Consider the following 18,051-nt stretch of genomic DNA (forward strand, 5'->3'; position numbering starts at 1 on the left):
AACAGCACTCATATTTGGTCCACTTAATGATTTTAATAAAGTTTGATCCTTAAATTCTGTTTACTTTTGTTTTAGTATTTATTGCAGCCTAAATTTTGGAGCAGTGACAGGTGCTTATATGTATTGATTACTGTTTGCTTCTTATTTACTAATAATGTTTTCTGTACATTATAGAAATGGCTCTTTTCTTTTTGTCTTCTTCCCTGTCTGTCCCCCGCACTGTAGCTTGAGAATACGGATGACAATAGAATCACAAGTGAACATAACAAAAATATGACTTAGAAATGACAAGAAGAGATATCTACTATCTTTGAATTCATCAGTGCATTATAAGTGTTTTATAAATAAAGATGTAACAAACTTCTGTCCAGTGATGTCAGTGTCGGTAGATGAAGACTGTTGCACATAGGCACAGGCACGCTTCCTTCCACTTGTATCATTGACAGAACATCTCCAATAGAGAGCCATTTACAACTAATATTTAAGCTCTGGTATAATTTGGGTTTGTTTATTGATTTTTTTTCCTAAAAATTGTTCATAAAATTTTGCTTTTATCTCAGCACCAGAATAACCTGTGGTGTTGATCTGTACAGTATCTCTCCAGTTTTAGTTAATGGAATGAGAGTCAACACAAGAGCCCGGATTATACTATTTCTGGGACCCTGTACTGCTTACTTCATGGGCTTTTCTTTGTCAGCCTCATTTTATCTGTACCACTTAGGTCATCTTGCATGGGTTTCATAATAGTTAAAATTTATTTTCCCCATTAAAATAGCAATTATATTTTTCTTCCTATTTTGAAACCTCATGTTTTCTGTTTATATTGCCAATACATTGACTTTATTATTGAAGAAGTTGATCATTTGTTATCACTGGTCTCTCTTATGTCCCCACTTAGCATAGTTCACCCAGCTTTCAAGGCTTGATGGTGTGTATCGTGATATAGCTAGTGCAGCCCGTGTGAATTTGTTTTGTACGTACACTTCATGAACAAACACTGTTTTAAATACATCATTCTAACCTAGAGTGCTTATTCAAAATCATCTACCCCAGTGTATCCGCCATAGGTGAATGCTGGTCAGACTGTACCTGAAAGAGTAGACACGGCGTTCTTACAGAAGCATGCCGTGCATTTGAAGTCATATCAATCACTATGTCTGTTTTTTCCCTCTAAACCATAAACTTGAAATAGCTCTACTGGCATCTACTTCTCTCACCCTGTGTTTTTCTTCTTTCTAAGATGAAATTAGTATCATACTTATTCCTCGTGTTTATTTTAATTATTAACAGGGGAAAAGCATAAAATTGACTAATACTTATCCATAACACATAAATAAGCATTCTACAAATCAGCTTCTTTTCCATTTCTTTTTTCTTCTTCCTTCTTTCTCTATGCTAAGGAGATGGAACTCTCAATAGCAAGTTAATGGGTATTGAAAATCATTTTGTAAATCAAGACAAAAGTCATATGTCAGTGTAGGATGTACAGAAAGATTACCTGAAAAGTACTACTGTAGAAACAGGTCTGAGGACAGCACTGTAGTAAAGTCACTCACCCTGGGTAAAATATAGACTTGCTTTGTGTGTGAAACAACAAACCATACATTTTGTAGGAGGACTGCTTAATTGACCTATATATAATTGCCATATTTGTACAATGAAAACATTCCATTCTTGATAGCTTCATATGGTCCTACTAATAGTCAGCATTTATTGTTGGGAACATTCATGACAATAATATTAGGAGATGAAATGTAGGAAATATTCTAGTGTTGTGGGTTATTTTTCACTCTTTGACTCTCTGGGGGACTCAAATAATCACACACAGATACTTTTTCTCACTTATAAATGCCCGGCCTTAACCTGGTTTGTTTCTTGCCAGCTTTTCTTAAATTGTCCTATCTGGGCTTTTATCTTTCTGTATACCTCCCTTTACTTCTTATTCCGTGGCTTTCTGTGTAGCTGGGTGGCTGACCCCTGGAGTTCTCTCTCTCCTCTGCGCCTCAGTCTCTTCCCTGATTTCTCCTCCTATTTATTCTCTTTGTCTGCCAGCCCCTCCTATCCTTTCTCTGCTTAGCTATTGGCCATTCAACTCTTTATTAGACCATCAGGTGTTTTAGATAGGCAAAGTAAGACAGCTTCACGGAGTTAAACAAATGCAACATAAAAGAATGCAACGCATCCTTGCATTCTTTAACAAATGTTCCACAGAATAAGCGAATGTAACACACGTTAAAATAGTATTCTACAATATTCTAATGTTCACAGTACATTTTAGTCTGGTTAACAAAGGCGTGTGGTGGTTGTGTGTTCTCGCTTCCTCTTTCCATGTGCATACATACAAATGTACATAAAAAATATAGCATTTTATATATCCTAATTACCCTTTCCCCATCCTCCTCTTTCATTCATCAGAGAAAGAAATGAAAGTAAAACTTTGGAGAAACATACTCAGTGAAGAACGAGAATTTGAACTAAAGACTCTGGCTTCATTTAGTTAGTTGCTACCTCCTTTCTGTCCTTTGTGATCCTTGGTAGACAATGATCTAAAAGCTATTAAAATCCAAAGCTGCTTTCTCATTGACGTGCCTCTATTTAGTTATTAAGTTTAGATGTTGGATCTCCTCTTAACTCCAGGGTTTTTTCTGTGGCATTTAATTCAGTTCATAACTGTCAAATAAAAGAAAGCAATAATGTTTTTAGTTTATAAACATAACAGATGTTTCCCCTCTTGCTCACTTTAAGAGTGATTTACCTTCTCTCATGAAATGGGTCCAGGATGCACTTTTATGGAAGGGAAATCCTTCAGATAGCTGAGAAGAATAGTATGTACTCATTTACAAGTCTTAGTTCTTCCACAAGAAAGCAGTGGGTGCAAGGAGGGCAGGAATAGAGGTTGGTTAGCAAGCGGTGTTGCCTCTGTGCCCAAGCCACTGAGCAGACATCACCTGGGGACACTAATAATGTTCACTTTATCTCTCAAAACCTGTGTTTCTGCAGTCTGTGTTACAGAAGGCCTTAGCAGAAAGTCAAACTACATAAGTATGATAGAATTGTGTTAATGCTGCTAACTTTTTTTTTCTTTCTGAAACAGGGTCTCACTATGTAGCCCTGACTGGCCTGGAGCTCTCTATGTAGATAAGCTGGCCTCTAGCTCACATAGGTCCTCCTGCCTCTGTCTCAGGAGTAGTAGGGTTAAAGGTGTGCTCCACCACATACAGCCAGTGACAGCCTTGTCTCAGGAGTAGTAGGATTAAAGGTGTGTTCCACCACATGCAGCCAGTGCTAGCCTTTTTGCCTCTTACCAAGTTACACTGCAGACCTGAGCTCTGTCAGGAGTTGTGGAGGGAGAAGTTACGCTCTTGGGTTCTGTGATGTGTCATTTGCTTGTTGACATCCTGGCCTGGGGTTTTCTCTCAGGGCCATTTCCCCTGGTTACATGGAGGGTCTGTTCCATCTGGTCTCCTACTTCCTTACCTTTGCTTCTCTTATTCATAGGTTAGAGCAGCAGTGTCTTCCTCCCTTTGCAGTACATTGCAAGGCTCTATTTAAATTTGGGCATCTATCTTCTTTAGCTTCCTAACCACCTCTCATGTCTCCCTTCTCAAGAGTTTCTTTCTGTGCCATTTAGTCTATAAAACAAGTCAGTTAACTAAAAATGCTACAATATTCTTGAACATGTATGGATACTTTTTAATATGCTGCTTAAGCATAACTTAGAAGTTACTTTCTGGCATAATACTTGCATTTTATTGAGTAGCAGAAAAGAGTAAATACCCAAGCTCACTGCTTTCCAATGGGAGTAGATTTTAAAAGGATCACCTCACTCCAGCATATTGCAATCTAAAAGTTGCAACCATTGTGCATATTTCAAGAGGGACTTATCCAAATCCAAAACAGAAAAAAAATAGCAGACTACAGCATGCAGTGAATAAATAGTAACCTGAAAACATTACCAACCTACCAGGTATTTTTGAGCTTACGTCAATCCAGTATCTGGTGGCGGCAAAAGGGCAGACCTGCCTCTGCTTCAAGGCAGACAGGAAGAGACCTGTTCAGACTGTTGTGCCTCGGGCATGTGCAGCTGAATGACTGACCAAAAACTTAGTAAAGTTCACACTGCCTTTTCAAATATTCACATGAAATAATCCTGCATAACTAAGCAGTCTCTACGAACCCTACTGTGTTCTTACTACAGCTTGTTACATACACATCATTATTTGAAAGTTATCCTAGGATGCCGGCCAGAGAGTGTGGGCTTCCATGAAGGAGTTGATTGAAAGATTTAATCTGTGGAAGAGTATGAGTTGCTTGGGAAGGGATGTCTTACCTGCTTAAAGGATGTGGACAGCCATTGCACTTCATCTATGGCTGCTGCAAAGCACTAGACTTGACAAACAGCCTCTCAGAACTCCTAGCTTTCTGACAGTCACTGTGTCGCCCGGGCTGGCCTAGAACTCAGAGATCTGCCTGCCTCTGCCTCCTAAGTCCTGGAATTAAAGGCATGCACCACCATGTTCAGCTTTCTAACATTCTTTTTATTGTTAACTCTATATGTGCCTTTAAATATTTGTGGGAAAAATATGTCACGTTATTAGCTTAATATTCTTTGTTAGCACTCACCAAAATTAAACAAAATGTCACTGAATTGTTCACTGAAAATTTCATGTGTCTCCTGGCTTTGCAGTGATAGGTCCATCCACTGTAGTACTGTGTGTAGTAGGAAAAGTGTAAAAGCATGATTTTGTTAGTAATGAGTTGTTTTGTAAATCATGATCTATGCATTGAAAAGGAGCATTGTAGGACCATTAAAAAGAAAGCAAGGATTGTATGTATTTATCTGGAATTACACCTGCTAAACCGTATGAACTACAAAGCACACCGAGCAGTATGCTATGCAGAACTAATTACTATTTGCAAGACACATGCTATACAGAATTGCTTTTTCAGAGATCACTTGGCTTCTGGGATTAATCAGCTTGTCTTTGTTTACTTTCCCTGCTGACTGAATCATTGTAGTCTTCTTTTGTAAAATTTCAGTGCATTCTGCTAATTTTTTAGATGAGTAATAGGCTACATCTAGAGTACAGTGCTAGTTATTCATTCACTATGACAGCGTTGACAAGCGTTATTGACAGCGTTAATAGGAAGTCAAGACAATCACTCATTTACCTATAAGAAATACCATCTTTAAAACATTAACTGGAGAATTGCAGTGTTCCATTTCACACAGTTATGAACTGTACTCTTCTGCCAACTTAAAATAAATCATAATTATGTCTCACTTTTTCCTCAAGGCTACTTATCAGGCTAAGAGATTAAAAGGTGGGAAGGGAGTCTCTTCCTTTAAAGATATGTGGCAAGCTTTAATTAAGAAGCAATGTGACCACTTGGTCATATACATATAAGTATTATGATATGGGATGAGCAGGTCACTGTTCTATGTTTATGAATACATACATATATAATGTATAACAACAATTAAAGAAAATGAGGCATTGAATTTGAGAGAGAGAAGAGGGGTACATAAAACTGGTTGGAGGGGGGAAAGAGAAGGGGGAAATGGTGTGATTATATCTTAATTTCAAAGAATAAAAAACAATTTGAAGCACTAGTCATGAAGGTCAACACTCATATTTTCCTGCATATTTTCTGTTCCAGTTTGTAAAATAAGTTCATATTAATGGCTCAGAATGAAGAAAATATTGAAATAGTGAAATAATGCCCAACCCTTGGCTTCTTTCCTAATACTTTATTAGGGGATGAAGCACTTTCTCCCTATCTCTGGTTTTGATTCACAGGTGTAACGAGTAATACAGTGCAACCTAGTCCACAGACTGTTCCAGCCATCGATCCTGACCTGTATGCAGCTTCCCAAGGTGAGTTATCTGGCTTTCTGTAGGCTGCATTGTGTCTCTCCTTATTCGGAGTGGTGTTTGTAACTGTTCCTTGGGTGTACCGTAGAAATTTAAGTATAGAGGATATTCAAAAGAATCTCTTCACTGTCTGCTAGATTGTCAAGTGAACCAGCATCCTATAAGGTGGTCAGAGAAACAACATCCAACGATACTCTGTTTTCTTTTCTTTGCTGTTCTTTTCTCTTTGGTCTGTACTAGATATAATGACACAGATGTCTAGCCACAACTACAGTGAAAGTTTATGCTCAGTTACTTTCCTTCATTTCAAAATCACTATGTATTGTCATTTTGATTTGCCTTATCTGCACTACATTATTACATTATCCAAAAAGGAAAGAGCTAACCATGATGAAAATCAGCCGTCTGTGACTCAGTGGTTCAGTATTTGATTGACTCATGATAGGTTGATGTAATCTTCTTTACTTTTCTGACTTCTCTCTACTTTTTGCCTCTAGTTAGATTTGAGGCATATTTTGATTTCTCACTCAGAGTTCAAGTTCTTCTTATTGCTCATGGAAAACCAGAGCATGGTACTGGCATAAACCATATACCAGAGTAACAGAATGGATGTCAGGGAATGAACTTAGACCTGTGCATCTCCAGTTAACCTGTTCTTGACAAAGGGGCGAAAGACAGCCTCTTGAGTAAATGGTGATGGGAAATTGGATATCTCCATGCAGAAGGTTAATGTTATCCTCTTCCAACTCTTGAACAGAAATCAAGCAAAAATCTTTTGAAGACAAGACCTCACACTTTGAAATTACTGGAGAAAAGCAGAGATGAAATACTAGTAGACATTGGTGGGCCAGTGACTTGATGCGTATATGACTCTTAAAGGACAGGAAATGAAGGCAGAAGTTGACAAATGGTATTAACCCCAAAGTAAATCAGGGAACTGTGAAGAGACAGCCCATAGAATGGAGACGTATTTCCTAATTCATCAACTGACGAAAGACTAATGTGTAGAATAGTTAAGTAAACTAAGAACTGTAACCAATAATAGGCTCATTTCAAAATTAGCAAGTTGTAGGGCAGTGGTGGCAAATGCCTGTAATCCCAGCACTCAGGAGGCAGAGGCAGGTGAATCTCTGAGTTCAAGGCCAGTCTGGTCTACAGAATGAGTTCCAAGACAGCCAGGGCTACACACAGAAACCCTGTCTCAGGAAAAAAAAAAAAAAAATTAAGTGATCTAAACAAACACTTGCAAGAAGTTAAAATGGCCAACAAATATATATAAATGATTAATATCCTTAGCTATCTGTGAAATGCAAATCAAAACTACATAAATAGTAATGATATGGAGATTAAGGAACTTTTGTACACTATTATAGGAGATTGGTTAAGACAGTCATTGTGGGTTGTGAATAATAGTCCAGAGGTGACACTAGAACAGATCTAGCATTGGATCCCGCTATCCTACTTCCAGGTTTCCAGCTATATTTTCAAAGGAAATAAATCCATAAACTAAAAAGGGAATTGTACACTGTATTCACATATTGCTATTCACAGTAGCTAAGATAGAATCATCCTGGATGGCCATCGGCAAAGTAGCGAGTAAAGAAAATCTGGTATTTGTGTCTTGGTTAGGTTCCTGTTGCTGTGCTAAAACATCATAACCAAATCAAACTGGGGAGGAAACTGTTCTTTTCGTACTACACTTATCTATCGCCCATCGCCAAGGGAAGTCAGGGAAGGGACCTAGAGGCAAGAACTGAAGCTAAAGCCCTGGAGGAATTCTGCTTACTGGACTTCTCCTCATGACTTACTCAGCTTACTTTCTGAGAGCACCCAGGACCACTTGGCAGCCCAGAAGTAGTGCCGCTCACAGTGAGCTGGGCCCTCCCCCATCTGTCAAGAAGATGTACCACAGGCTTGCCAATGGCCCAGTCTGGTGGGAGCAGTTTTTTAGTTGAGGTTTCTTCTTCCATAATGACACTGTTGTGTCAAGTTATCATAAAACTAGCCAGCACAGTATGTAAATTGTAAGCACAAAGTGTGAGCTATTGAATCATGAAGATGAGTGAAATCCTATGGTTTGCTCCCAAATGAATGGAACCAATTGAACTATAGGACATGAGCCAAAAGAAGCCAGGATAGGAAGACAAGCACTGTATTATCTCATACATAAAGCTGAACATTTAAGTGGCAGGTGATGTTCTGTGCATGCTATTTGCATGTGTTCAGATAGCATATGAACCCTATTAGTAGATGCACCTAGCACCTGATAATCAAAATTTAAATTAAGTTAGGATAAAACAGGGGTTAAGTCATTGAAATTGAAAATAAAAACTTAAAAAAAAATTACCCAAAACAGACCACATGCCTAAAAGTAGAATACCCCTTGGTGCTTTTCCAAAGTAGAGAACCTGTCCACCCAGAACACTGCATCCAAGTGTTGGTGCTATCTTTATTCATTTTTACCAAAACTGAGAAGCAACTAAGATCTCTATCCTTGATAAAGGGATAAAGTGTAGAATACACAGATGATACATCATCCTGTGTTAAATACAAATGAGTTGTCTAGCCTTTTAACAGAAGGAAAGGAAAGGAAACTTCAATGTCTACTACTAAGTGGAATATATTACTAAGTGAAAAACCAGTCCACTGGCTCACTAGTCACTTGTTTTATTAGGCTAAAAGCTCCACGCTAGTGTACTTAGGTGAGCCCACATTGTCAGGAGCTGGGACGTGTCTTACTAAAGACAGGTCAAAGTTTAGTGAATGAGCAGATGGCCGAAACTAGAACTTGCTCTGTGGTGAAATTTGTCATTGCACCTTCTCCCTGGTGGCTTTCATATTAAATAAAATGCTTGCTTCCAGTCCCAGAGAACAAAAGAACACAATAAACACAAAAGGACTCCATACTGTGTGATCCCAACTATGACACAGAAGAGGCAAGAGAGTGGAGGCAGTGAAGAGGTCGATATTTGTCAGTCATGGAGAGGAAAACAGGCATGGATAGGATAGAGAACAAGAATCTCCCTGCTGCGAGGAAGGATTCTGTTAGTAACAGGTGTTGTATATATTGGTTCAAGCTCACTGAATGTACAAAACCAAGAGGGAACCACACAGTAGCCTCAGGATGATCACAGTGTGTCAGTGAAGGTTTAATCACTTTGATCACTACTACTGATGCTGCAAATGGAAGAGCTTTGCATGTTTGCAACAGGGATTATGAGAAAGTCTGCCTGCCTCTCAATTTTGCTGTGAACTTAGAACTACTCTAAAAATTGTCTATGTTCAGAAAAGCAATACAGATTTCTATACTGGCTCCTCATGCCATCACCACCATCTGTATTTCCTGTGCCCTTTCCCCTTACATATCCCCTTAGTAGTGTTTAATAACTATCATGTTTCAGAAGCATACCTGTTGTGCTAATGTGTAAATGCATTGATACTGATGTATATAAAATACTGTTGTAATGAATTTGTGACTGCTCCCAATGGGGGGAAAAATGGAAAGGAAAAATTTCAAAGTCAAGTATTTTTTACCCTGTATATTATTAGAATATGAATAAAAACTTACCTCTGTTGTTTGAGTCTTAAAATGTTACAATATCTGAAAAATATTTAATGTTGTTATTACCTAAAACAACAAAACTGCCTGTATCCATTATTGCTCATGCCGTAATTGGCATCTTTGGCAGTGACTTTTTATAAAGATTCAGATCTGTGCTTCTGTTTGCCTGTGTCTTGAGTGATCTGTTCAAATCAATAATGGAGTATGTTCCAGTGATATTAGCCAAAGCCTTCTAATTTCTAGAACTATTTACATCAGTTGGAAAGACCCAATCTTGGAAATATTTCCAGTTATGCATCCTATCCTCTGTAGTGACATTAGATAAATGAATCCTGGGAACAGAAGGATGCTTTTGTCAATGTAGTATTCAGTGATTTCGCTTTCCCTCTGAAAATGTCTTTGATGCCATGCTTGACCCACTGTCCTTACCACAGCAGCAGAGACTGGCAGCTAAGCAGCTGTCCTCTGCCTGTTCTGGCCCTGCTCTGAAGAGTGGAAGCCTCATATAAGATGGTTTTGGTCCAAAGCCGTCTTCACCGAGTCCCAGACTGCCTGAGAGAGATGCCAGGTTAGACATCACTACCTGGACCATGTGGCGCTTTCTCACCTGTGCTCCGTAGAGAAAACCACTTTTACTTGGTTCAGTAAGACTGTTTGTATGACACTGAGTATAAGATTAGGTACACTGAATTAAGCTGCCTCCTTTCTTCTTTCTTCTACCTTCGCTATTGAAGTTTTATGTTTTCATAGAATCCTAAGTAGGGGACAGAGTTTATTTTTAATTCATAATAAAAGGTAAGTTCTTATATTTCATTATGGGTGACTTAATTATATTTCTTAAATGAAGGAAAGCCTGGTGTGTTACAAAAGTTAATATTTTGCATGGTTCAGTTAAGTTCTTTAAAGTGTTGAAAATAAGCCTAACAGCTCTATATGTCTAGAAATTACATTTTAAGTATGACTACATATTCATTATCATCCAATTACTATCTTTTATATATGAATTATGTGTGTCCATAAGCTTTATATGTCATTTTTGGTAGTGATATTTCATTTATACTTTATTAATATTGAGATGACTTCGTAAAAACCTAAGATGTTTATACTTTAAAATAGTTTCATTATTAGTGATTAAGTTTAGTTTATGAAAATAAAATAATATCAGCTTTGCTATTATGCACCTTTTCTCCTACTAATGAGTAAGTGATGCATCAGAAAACAGAACTAACTTTAACGTAGAAAAGATGAGGTTCTGGGCATCAAAGCTTCTTTCCCAACATGTATGGTGTATATCAGGTACTTGCCTTTGCATTAACATTGACTACAATGGAAGGAGAAAGAGACTGTCCTAGCCCAAGTAGCCTAAGTGCACTCGGTCTACACAGCATTCTGCTCTAAGGATGTCTATCCAAGTGGGCAGAGCCTCGGTTATTTTGAAAAACCATTGAGAATCTAGGAGATGTTTTTAGGCAAAGCGTAACAGTGAAGTGCATGTGACAAAATTGTGAACAGAAGTGAAGTTGGTGTCTTTAAGTTTGGTTGATGTGGTAAATAACAACTTACTAAACTACTAGAAGATGGTAATGAATTATGCTTGAATATTTCATATACAATTGTAGTTTTACTCATTTGTTGATTTGTGTTACTTGTAAAGCAAGAGAAATTCAAGGAAATTAAAAAACTTTGTTAAGTGAGAATGTCTAATTACTTTAATGTAGCTAGAGAGCTTTTTTCCAGGTCCCACCAAGCCCCGGCAGTCCGACAGCCCACTTATAAAATAAACACACAGACGCTTATATTATTTACAAACTGTATGGCTGTGGCAGGCTTCTTGCTAACTGTTCTTATATCTTAACCCATTTTTATAAATCTATACCTTGCCATGTGGCTCGTGGATTACCAGCATCTTCACATGTAGCTTGTCATGGCGGCGGCTGGCAGTGTCTCCCTGACTCAGCCTTCCACTTCCCAGAATTCTCCTGTCTCCTTGTCCTGCCTATACTTCCTGCCTGGCCACTGGCCAATCACAGTTTTATTTATACAGAACAATATCCACAGCACTTTAATCTTGTACTAATTCAATGATTATTTGAAGGCTTACTCCATGTAGCACCCTGCATGTTTACTGTATGTAAATTTGTAAACACACTATCTTAAAATCTGGGGCTTAATTAGTGTTTAACTGTTCGTGAACTGTATTGAGAATTTGGAAATAAAGGCTCTGCCACTGAGGGCAGCCTTTGCCAACTTACTCAGTGAGCCACTGAGCTGCACACCACTAGGAGTCTTGCACAAGGTTCACACTAAAATCACACATGTAGTATATCAGTGCTTGCTTTGGAAGATGATAAGATTCTTAGGATTTAGTATCAGCCTACCTACAGTTGCCACTTCTTTACAAGATAATGTCATATTTTGCTATTTCCATCAATGGCAAAAAGCAAAAATTAAAGACCACTTAAAAGGAATCGATGTGTATCAGTATAGCCTTAAAAATAATTTGAGTGTGCTGCCTGCTCATTTTCCTGTGCTTCTGCCTTCTAGTCAGGCTGCCATTCTCAACATTTTCCACAGTAAAATAATAAGTGAATAAACGCCCATTTGTTTATCTCTTTTCCAAAGACAAAACACTGTGTTTTCTTACCATAGAAATACGCATATACAAAGATGTTGTATCTTAGATTAAGTGAATAACGTATTTTTTTTTTGTTGTTTTTGTTTTTTTTTTTTGTTTTTCGAGACAGGGTTTCTCTGTGTAGCTTTGCGCCTTTCCTGGAACTCACTTGGTAGCCCAGGCTGGCCTCGAACTCACAGAGATCCGCCTGGCTCTGCCTCCCGAGTGCTGGGATTAAAGGCGTGCGCCACCACCGCCCGGCTAAAATGTTAAACGTTTTTTTTTTTTGTTGTTTTTTTTTTTTTTTTTTTTTAATTCATTATGTATACAGTGTTCTGCCTGCATGCCAGAAGAGGGCACCAGATCTCATTATAGATGGTTGTGAGCCACCATGTGGTTGCTGGGAATTGAACTCAGGACCTCTGGAAGAGCAGCCAGTGCTCTTAACCTCTTGAGCCATCTCTCCAGCCCCAGATTAAGTGAATAACGTATTTTTACCAAAATTATTTAGTTGGATTCTTGCATATTACTCATCTGTAAGTAGGAAACTGCTGGAAATAAATTTTGGAGTATGATTTTGTAATGACTATTTTCATGTTTAGTTGTGTGTTTTAATGATAAGAATTTTGGGGGGATAGCCTAAAGGTTTTTTTATATGACTGAAGCAAAATGTAGAATATTTTAATGCTTAAAAAATGATAATGTTCTTCTCAGAGTATGCTATCCCACCCCCTCCTTTTATTGGAGGATGTATTTGTATTCCAGCTCAAATGAGGGCTAAAGGGTTTAGTCTGTCTGTGGTGTTCCATGAAGAGAACCTCAGCAGTGTAGTATAAACACTAAGCTGCCTTTCTTGTTTCACACAGCCAGTCTCTCTCCCCCTCACAGTTAATTTGCTAAAATACAGACTTCTGGTTTGTTATTTATTGATGGAAAATTGTATGCATGTGAATTATTTTTATTACCATCTATCTGGTTTATATAAGTAGCAAAATGAAGCTTGGCCTTTCTACATAAGCATGAATATGTTGTTCACCGTGAGTGTGAATAGGTACCTACTTAGGTAAGCACAGTATGATGTAATCTGTGGTGTGTCTGGATGTGCTTCTTGTAGGGGATGTCCGCCTGACCCCAGAGGATTTCGCTAGAGCTCAGAAGTACTGCAAATACGCTGGCAGTGCCCTGCAGTATGAAGATGTGGGCACTGCGGTGCAGAACCTCCAGAAGGCTCTCAGGCTGCTGACCACGGGCAGGGAGTAAAGCCTCTGCGTGTGCAAGCATGTGCTGTCAACATCTAGAACTAACAGTCCATCGCACTTTCCTCAGCCTTCCAGGAGCATGGATTGACAGAAGACTGCAGTTCCACTGAGTAAGACAATGAATGACTCCTCTGTGCTTCCGATTCCTAGGGAAGCATTCTTCAGCTGCCTCAGCCAGTTGTCATTGTCCACTTAGTGGGTCCAGTAATCTCCGAGTATATAAGAGCTGATGTTAGCATTGAACCCTGCTTCAAAAAATGAAAATGTCCCTGTAGAAAATCATGTCGGGTATAAGCTTTCTTAATTTATATACACTAAAGGAAGTTTTTGAAAAATCTGTAATATTTGGACAAACCATATTATGTTGCTATAATATTCTAAATTAAACTTTTAATAAAGATTGCCAGAATATTCTGGATTGGAGATCCTGGCTTTTTTTACTCCCTTCGAATTTGTAAGGCAAATGTGAACATCCACAAATGGTAAATGATAACAGAGATGAAATGCAGCTTATATTCATGTTTAGCTATAATTGGGCAAAAACCAAGGTCATTGAAGTAAATACAAGGTGGAGAGATAGAAAAATAACTTGATTACTGAAAAGTGACACTGGCTTCCTCTGACTTCCTCCTACCCAATGACACGTACAGTGGATTAGTATCCTTCAGTAGCACTTGATTCATGTATTAGGAAATGAAGAAAGGAATTTTCTCCAAATGCTTGCAAACTGGACAGTGCTTTAAAGATGCTCTTCTGCTCTTGTGGAATTGTAGAGAGGGGATAAAGCAGGCCAGAGGACTTGGGGGTCCTGGTTAAGTTGATAAGTTTTTTAGGGGTATTGCACCACCTGCAGGTGCGTTGTGTGAACATTGATACAAGGGTTCTTTTCACTTTTTTCAGTGTGCTGCAGAGGCAACCATGTTGTGAATTTGCACCATAGAAATATCTTTTTTATTACGTTATTAATTAAAAGGTGAATTTGATTCACCTGAAATTTGTCCAGTCTGTTTCAATTTTGCTATTTGGATTAGAATTCTGTAGAGTAGGGGACATAGACTCATTTATCACAGGGGAGGGCAGGACATGGCCCATAGACTCTGCTAACAGAGGGACATCAGGACATGGCCCATAGACTCTCTTAACAGAGGGACATCAGGACATGGCACATAATATGTGTTTAACACAGGACAACAGGCTATATAACCCTGTCATATAGGCTCTTACTTGAATAACACCATACCCATTCATTTATATTTTGTCTTGATGGCTTTCACAATTGCGAGTTATATAGCTTGTAAGTCTGAATGTTTACTGTCTAGCCCTTTAAGGAAAAAAATGGACTGAAAATCTCTTCTAACTTGCTTGAGAGAAGAAGAATCACCAACTCGTTCTTGTTGGTGTCAGTTTTCCTCCACAGTAGTACATACTGTGCACAGTTTGTAGAATGGATAGACACAGTGACTCAACTGTCAACATCATCACAAAGAATCCACGAAATACATCTCTCATGAAGTAAACATTACTCTGGCTCAGCATTTATGTCTGGTAATCCAGAGCTCTGTTATGGTTCTATAGAACATCAGAATTAAAAAATTCTGGGATGATTGGTCTTCTCAACAGGCATAAATATAATGTGGCAAATTTTAATGAAAACATAGACATGTTTGCACATTGGAAGTAAAACTGTCACTTCCTGTTTCACTCCCAGGTGACAGAAGGACACTGGTACAAGCCAGAGCCCCTCTCTGTAAGATGGAAAGGGCACCACTAGAGTTTGGTTGTAGAATTATATGAAATGCCGTGTTCAAGGTGCTTAGCACACAGTAGCATTCTTTATACATGTCAATTATTCATTTGGATGCTTTAAAATGATGCAAAATACTAATGGTAATTTATTTTTCAAATAATCAGGAAATGCTTGCTTGCAGGGGAGGGGTTGAACTATATTTAATGTCTTTGTATGTATTTCTCCCTATAAGTTTTTCACTTATTTAACATGTTTTGATTAAGCTGCTGCTTTGTTTCTGGTATTCTTTCAAGAGCAGATGGCAGAATGTAAAGTATCAGTTTACATTCTAAGGGAGAGGAAATGGCCATCTTTAATAAAAGTTATCACATGTTATATTTGATTAGTGTTTCTCAAGGATGCTTGTTAGAAATGTAGTTCTCAGGTCCTTTCTCGGCTGTATCAGTCAGACACTCCAGCAGTGGGACTCAACTTTCTGTGCTTTCAGAGATACTTTGTCTAGTGACCTTAAAGCTTGAGTGGGCTAGCCCTGTCCATATAAAAAAGAGTGGGAGACACAGGTGAGATTGTCAAAGCAGTACTTCTCTAAGGTGCAGGCATCACTAACACGTGGGCACTAGTGAGCAACTTCAGTGACTGCATTGGGGCATTCCCATGTTGGAGAGTAGATCCTATGGAGAAACTAAAGCATGGACTAGGAGACTCGGGCTGTGTGCAGGTGTGTGCATATTTGAGTTGGTCATTCAAATGATCCTCACAGAGAACAGAACAAAAGAGGTAGCTTGCAGCTAGAACTGGTGTGTGCTTGGTCACAGAGTGTATGTGGGAAGAAGATTGGTTGGCCAGAAGGTGGCCTAGAGAATACAGGGCTACTATAAGAGACTTGACTTCGAAGAAAATGAAGAGCTGTGTAGCTGGAGAGCTTCTTTCTGCGTCCCACCAAGCCCTGGCAGTCCTTCAGCCCACTTATAAAATAAACACACAGACACTTATATTATTTAAACTGTTTGGCCTAATGACTCAGGCTTCTTGCTAACTTTTCTTACATCTTAAATTAACCCATTTCTATTAGTCTATAAGTTGCCACGTCGCTCATGGCTTACCTATACCTTACATCTCACTTGTCATGGCGGTGGCTGGCAGCATCTCTCTGACTCAGTTTTCATGTTCCCAGAATTCTCTTCTCTGCTTGTCCTGCCTATGCTTCCTGCCTGGCTACTGGCCAGTCGGCATTTTATTTATACAGAGCAATATCCACAGTAGAGCTGCAGGTAGGTGTTGAACAGAAGAATGGCTTGGTATGATAATAGCAACCTTTAAAGGGATCATATAGCTGTGCATGTGAAGAGAGGCTAGGAAAAGAAGGATTGGGAGTAAGAGGCCATTTAAGAGTATTGCATTGATTACAGTGTAAGAGGTTGACTTAAGCCACTGTAACCTTAGAGAGTATAAGATCCAATTAAATAGATCCAAGGGATTTCTGTAACCAGGCATGAGGAAGAAGGTAAAAGTCACAAATGACCCAAGTCTCTAACTTGAAATGTAATCTCAGCTTGAAGTATTGCAGAATTTATTTTCATTGAAGCATAGTGTTCCTAAGTTCTTGTGACCATCCCAAATAAAACTGATAACACTGTTTTACCAGTGTGACCGAAAGGGATGAAAAAATAAGATAAATTTCTGTCTGCAGTGATTGTTGCAAATATCTCACTAAGCCACTGCTTAGCTGAATCCGGAGCCAAGAAAAGTTCCCATGGTCAGCCTGACCAAATAGGCTTACTGGCCTCAAGACTGCACCAAGAAAACATTCCTCCACTTCGACCTGTAGAAATTTAATATCTTGAAGTGCTAACTACTGAGTGGATGACTTGAACTTCTGGAAACGTGAGGCTTCTCTGTCTTCCTTAAAGGAAGAAACAAACTGTGAAAAAGATCTTCCGTTCTGAAAGAAGAGGGCTGAAGAGTTGTGTTTATCTGCATGGCTTCCTCTTCACCCATCCATCCCCCTCTTTTTTTTAAGCAACTCATTTTGTGCAGCAAAGCAATCTTGTCGAAAGTTTCTAGTTTGGGGCCCTAAGCAAAATTTCATCATCCATAGAAAAGATGTGTTTTGAAAGAGGTCACAGAATTCAAGAATTTTTATAGAGGAATATTGGGAGTATTTACTAAATGCCAAACACCACTTCTGAGTGGTTTTACATGCATTAACTCACTTCCTCTTGCCACCTGTCCTGATAGATGGACCCTGTCATCTGCTTGCAAAGTGACACGATGAAATCACTTCTAAACTGTCTATTTTAGACAAGAGGTATCCTTGGAGGCAAACCCCCAGAGCAATGTTATGAGTGAACTCCGCAGTTTGGGAGTCTGCGGACAGTTTCTGTTGGGGGTGGGGAGTAAGAGCAACTAGATTTTTCTGCTGTCTTGAGCCATATTACCTGGTGGACAAGGCAAGTGAAGAGAAAGGATCAAGCACGAACTTAGAAGTCCTTTTACACCTTTGTATTTGGGGTACACACTGGAATATGGCCTGAAGTCAGTGACTCCAGGAGACAGAAGTGGGGTTTAAGTAACTGGTCCAGTAGGCTAGTGTGTTGTCTTGAAGGCACACCCCCTCATAAGGGAATCCTGAGTCTCGATCTGACAGTTTTATCTGATGTTAACTAGCGTCACTGCTTCTCCTCCTTAGCCTTCAACTGTGGATCAGACTGTTATTAGCTAGTCCTTCTATTAAGATCCCAACCAATAGACCAAGGCTAAGTTCAGATCCAAAGTTTGGAAGGGAAGAAAAATGAATGTGTAGTAGTATCCCATGTCTGTCATTATATGGAAAATTAGTTTCTAACACGATAACTCTGCTGTAGATGTCAGGTACAGGACATAGAGATGCTACATTGGACATTAGGTGCAAGACATAGTAATGGTGTGTTAGAGATTGGGAATGGGCATGATAATGCTGTATTGGAAGTTGTATATGGGGCATGGTAATGCTG

General features: G+C 38.9%; 1 protein-coding gene across 6 annotated transcripts in view; it reads left to right on the plus strand.

Annotated features, from left to right (window-relative positions):
• Vta1 (vesicle trafficking 1) overlaps positions 1 to 13,736 on the plus strand; it is a 56,878-nt gene extending 43,142 nt beyond the window's left edge. For all 6 annotated transcript variants that reach the window (XM_006976667.4, XM_076552711.1, XM_015995579.3 and 3 more), the window contains 2 exons: positions 5,802 to 5,879; positions 13,167 to 13,736. In XM_006976667.4, coding sequence (XP_006976729.1) covers positions 5,802 to 5,879; positions 13,167 to 13,312 — 224 coding nt within the window. In that variant the 3' untranslated portion in view covers positions 13,313 to 13,736. The remainder of the gene's footprint in view (positions 1 to 5,801; positions 5,880 to 13,166) is intronic.
• The last annotated feature ends 4,315 nt before the right edge of the window (positions 13,737 to 18,051 follow it).

The sequence above is a fragment of the Peromyscus maniculatus genome, chromosome 16, assembly GCF_049852395.1.
Source record: "Peromyscus maniculatus bairdii isolate BWxNUB_F1_BW_parent chromosome 16, HU_Pman_BW_mat_3.1, whole genome shotgun sequence".
In the NCBI taxonomy this organism is placed as follows: domain Eukaryota; kingdom Metazoa; phylum Chordata; class Mammalia; order Rodentia; family Cricetidae; genus Peromyscus; species Peromyscus maniculatus.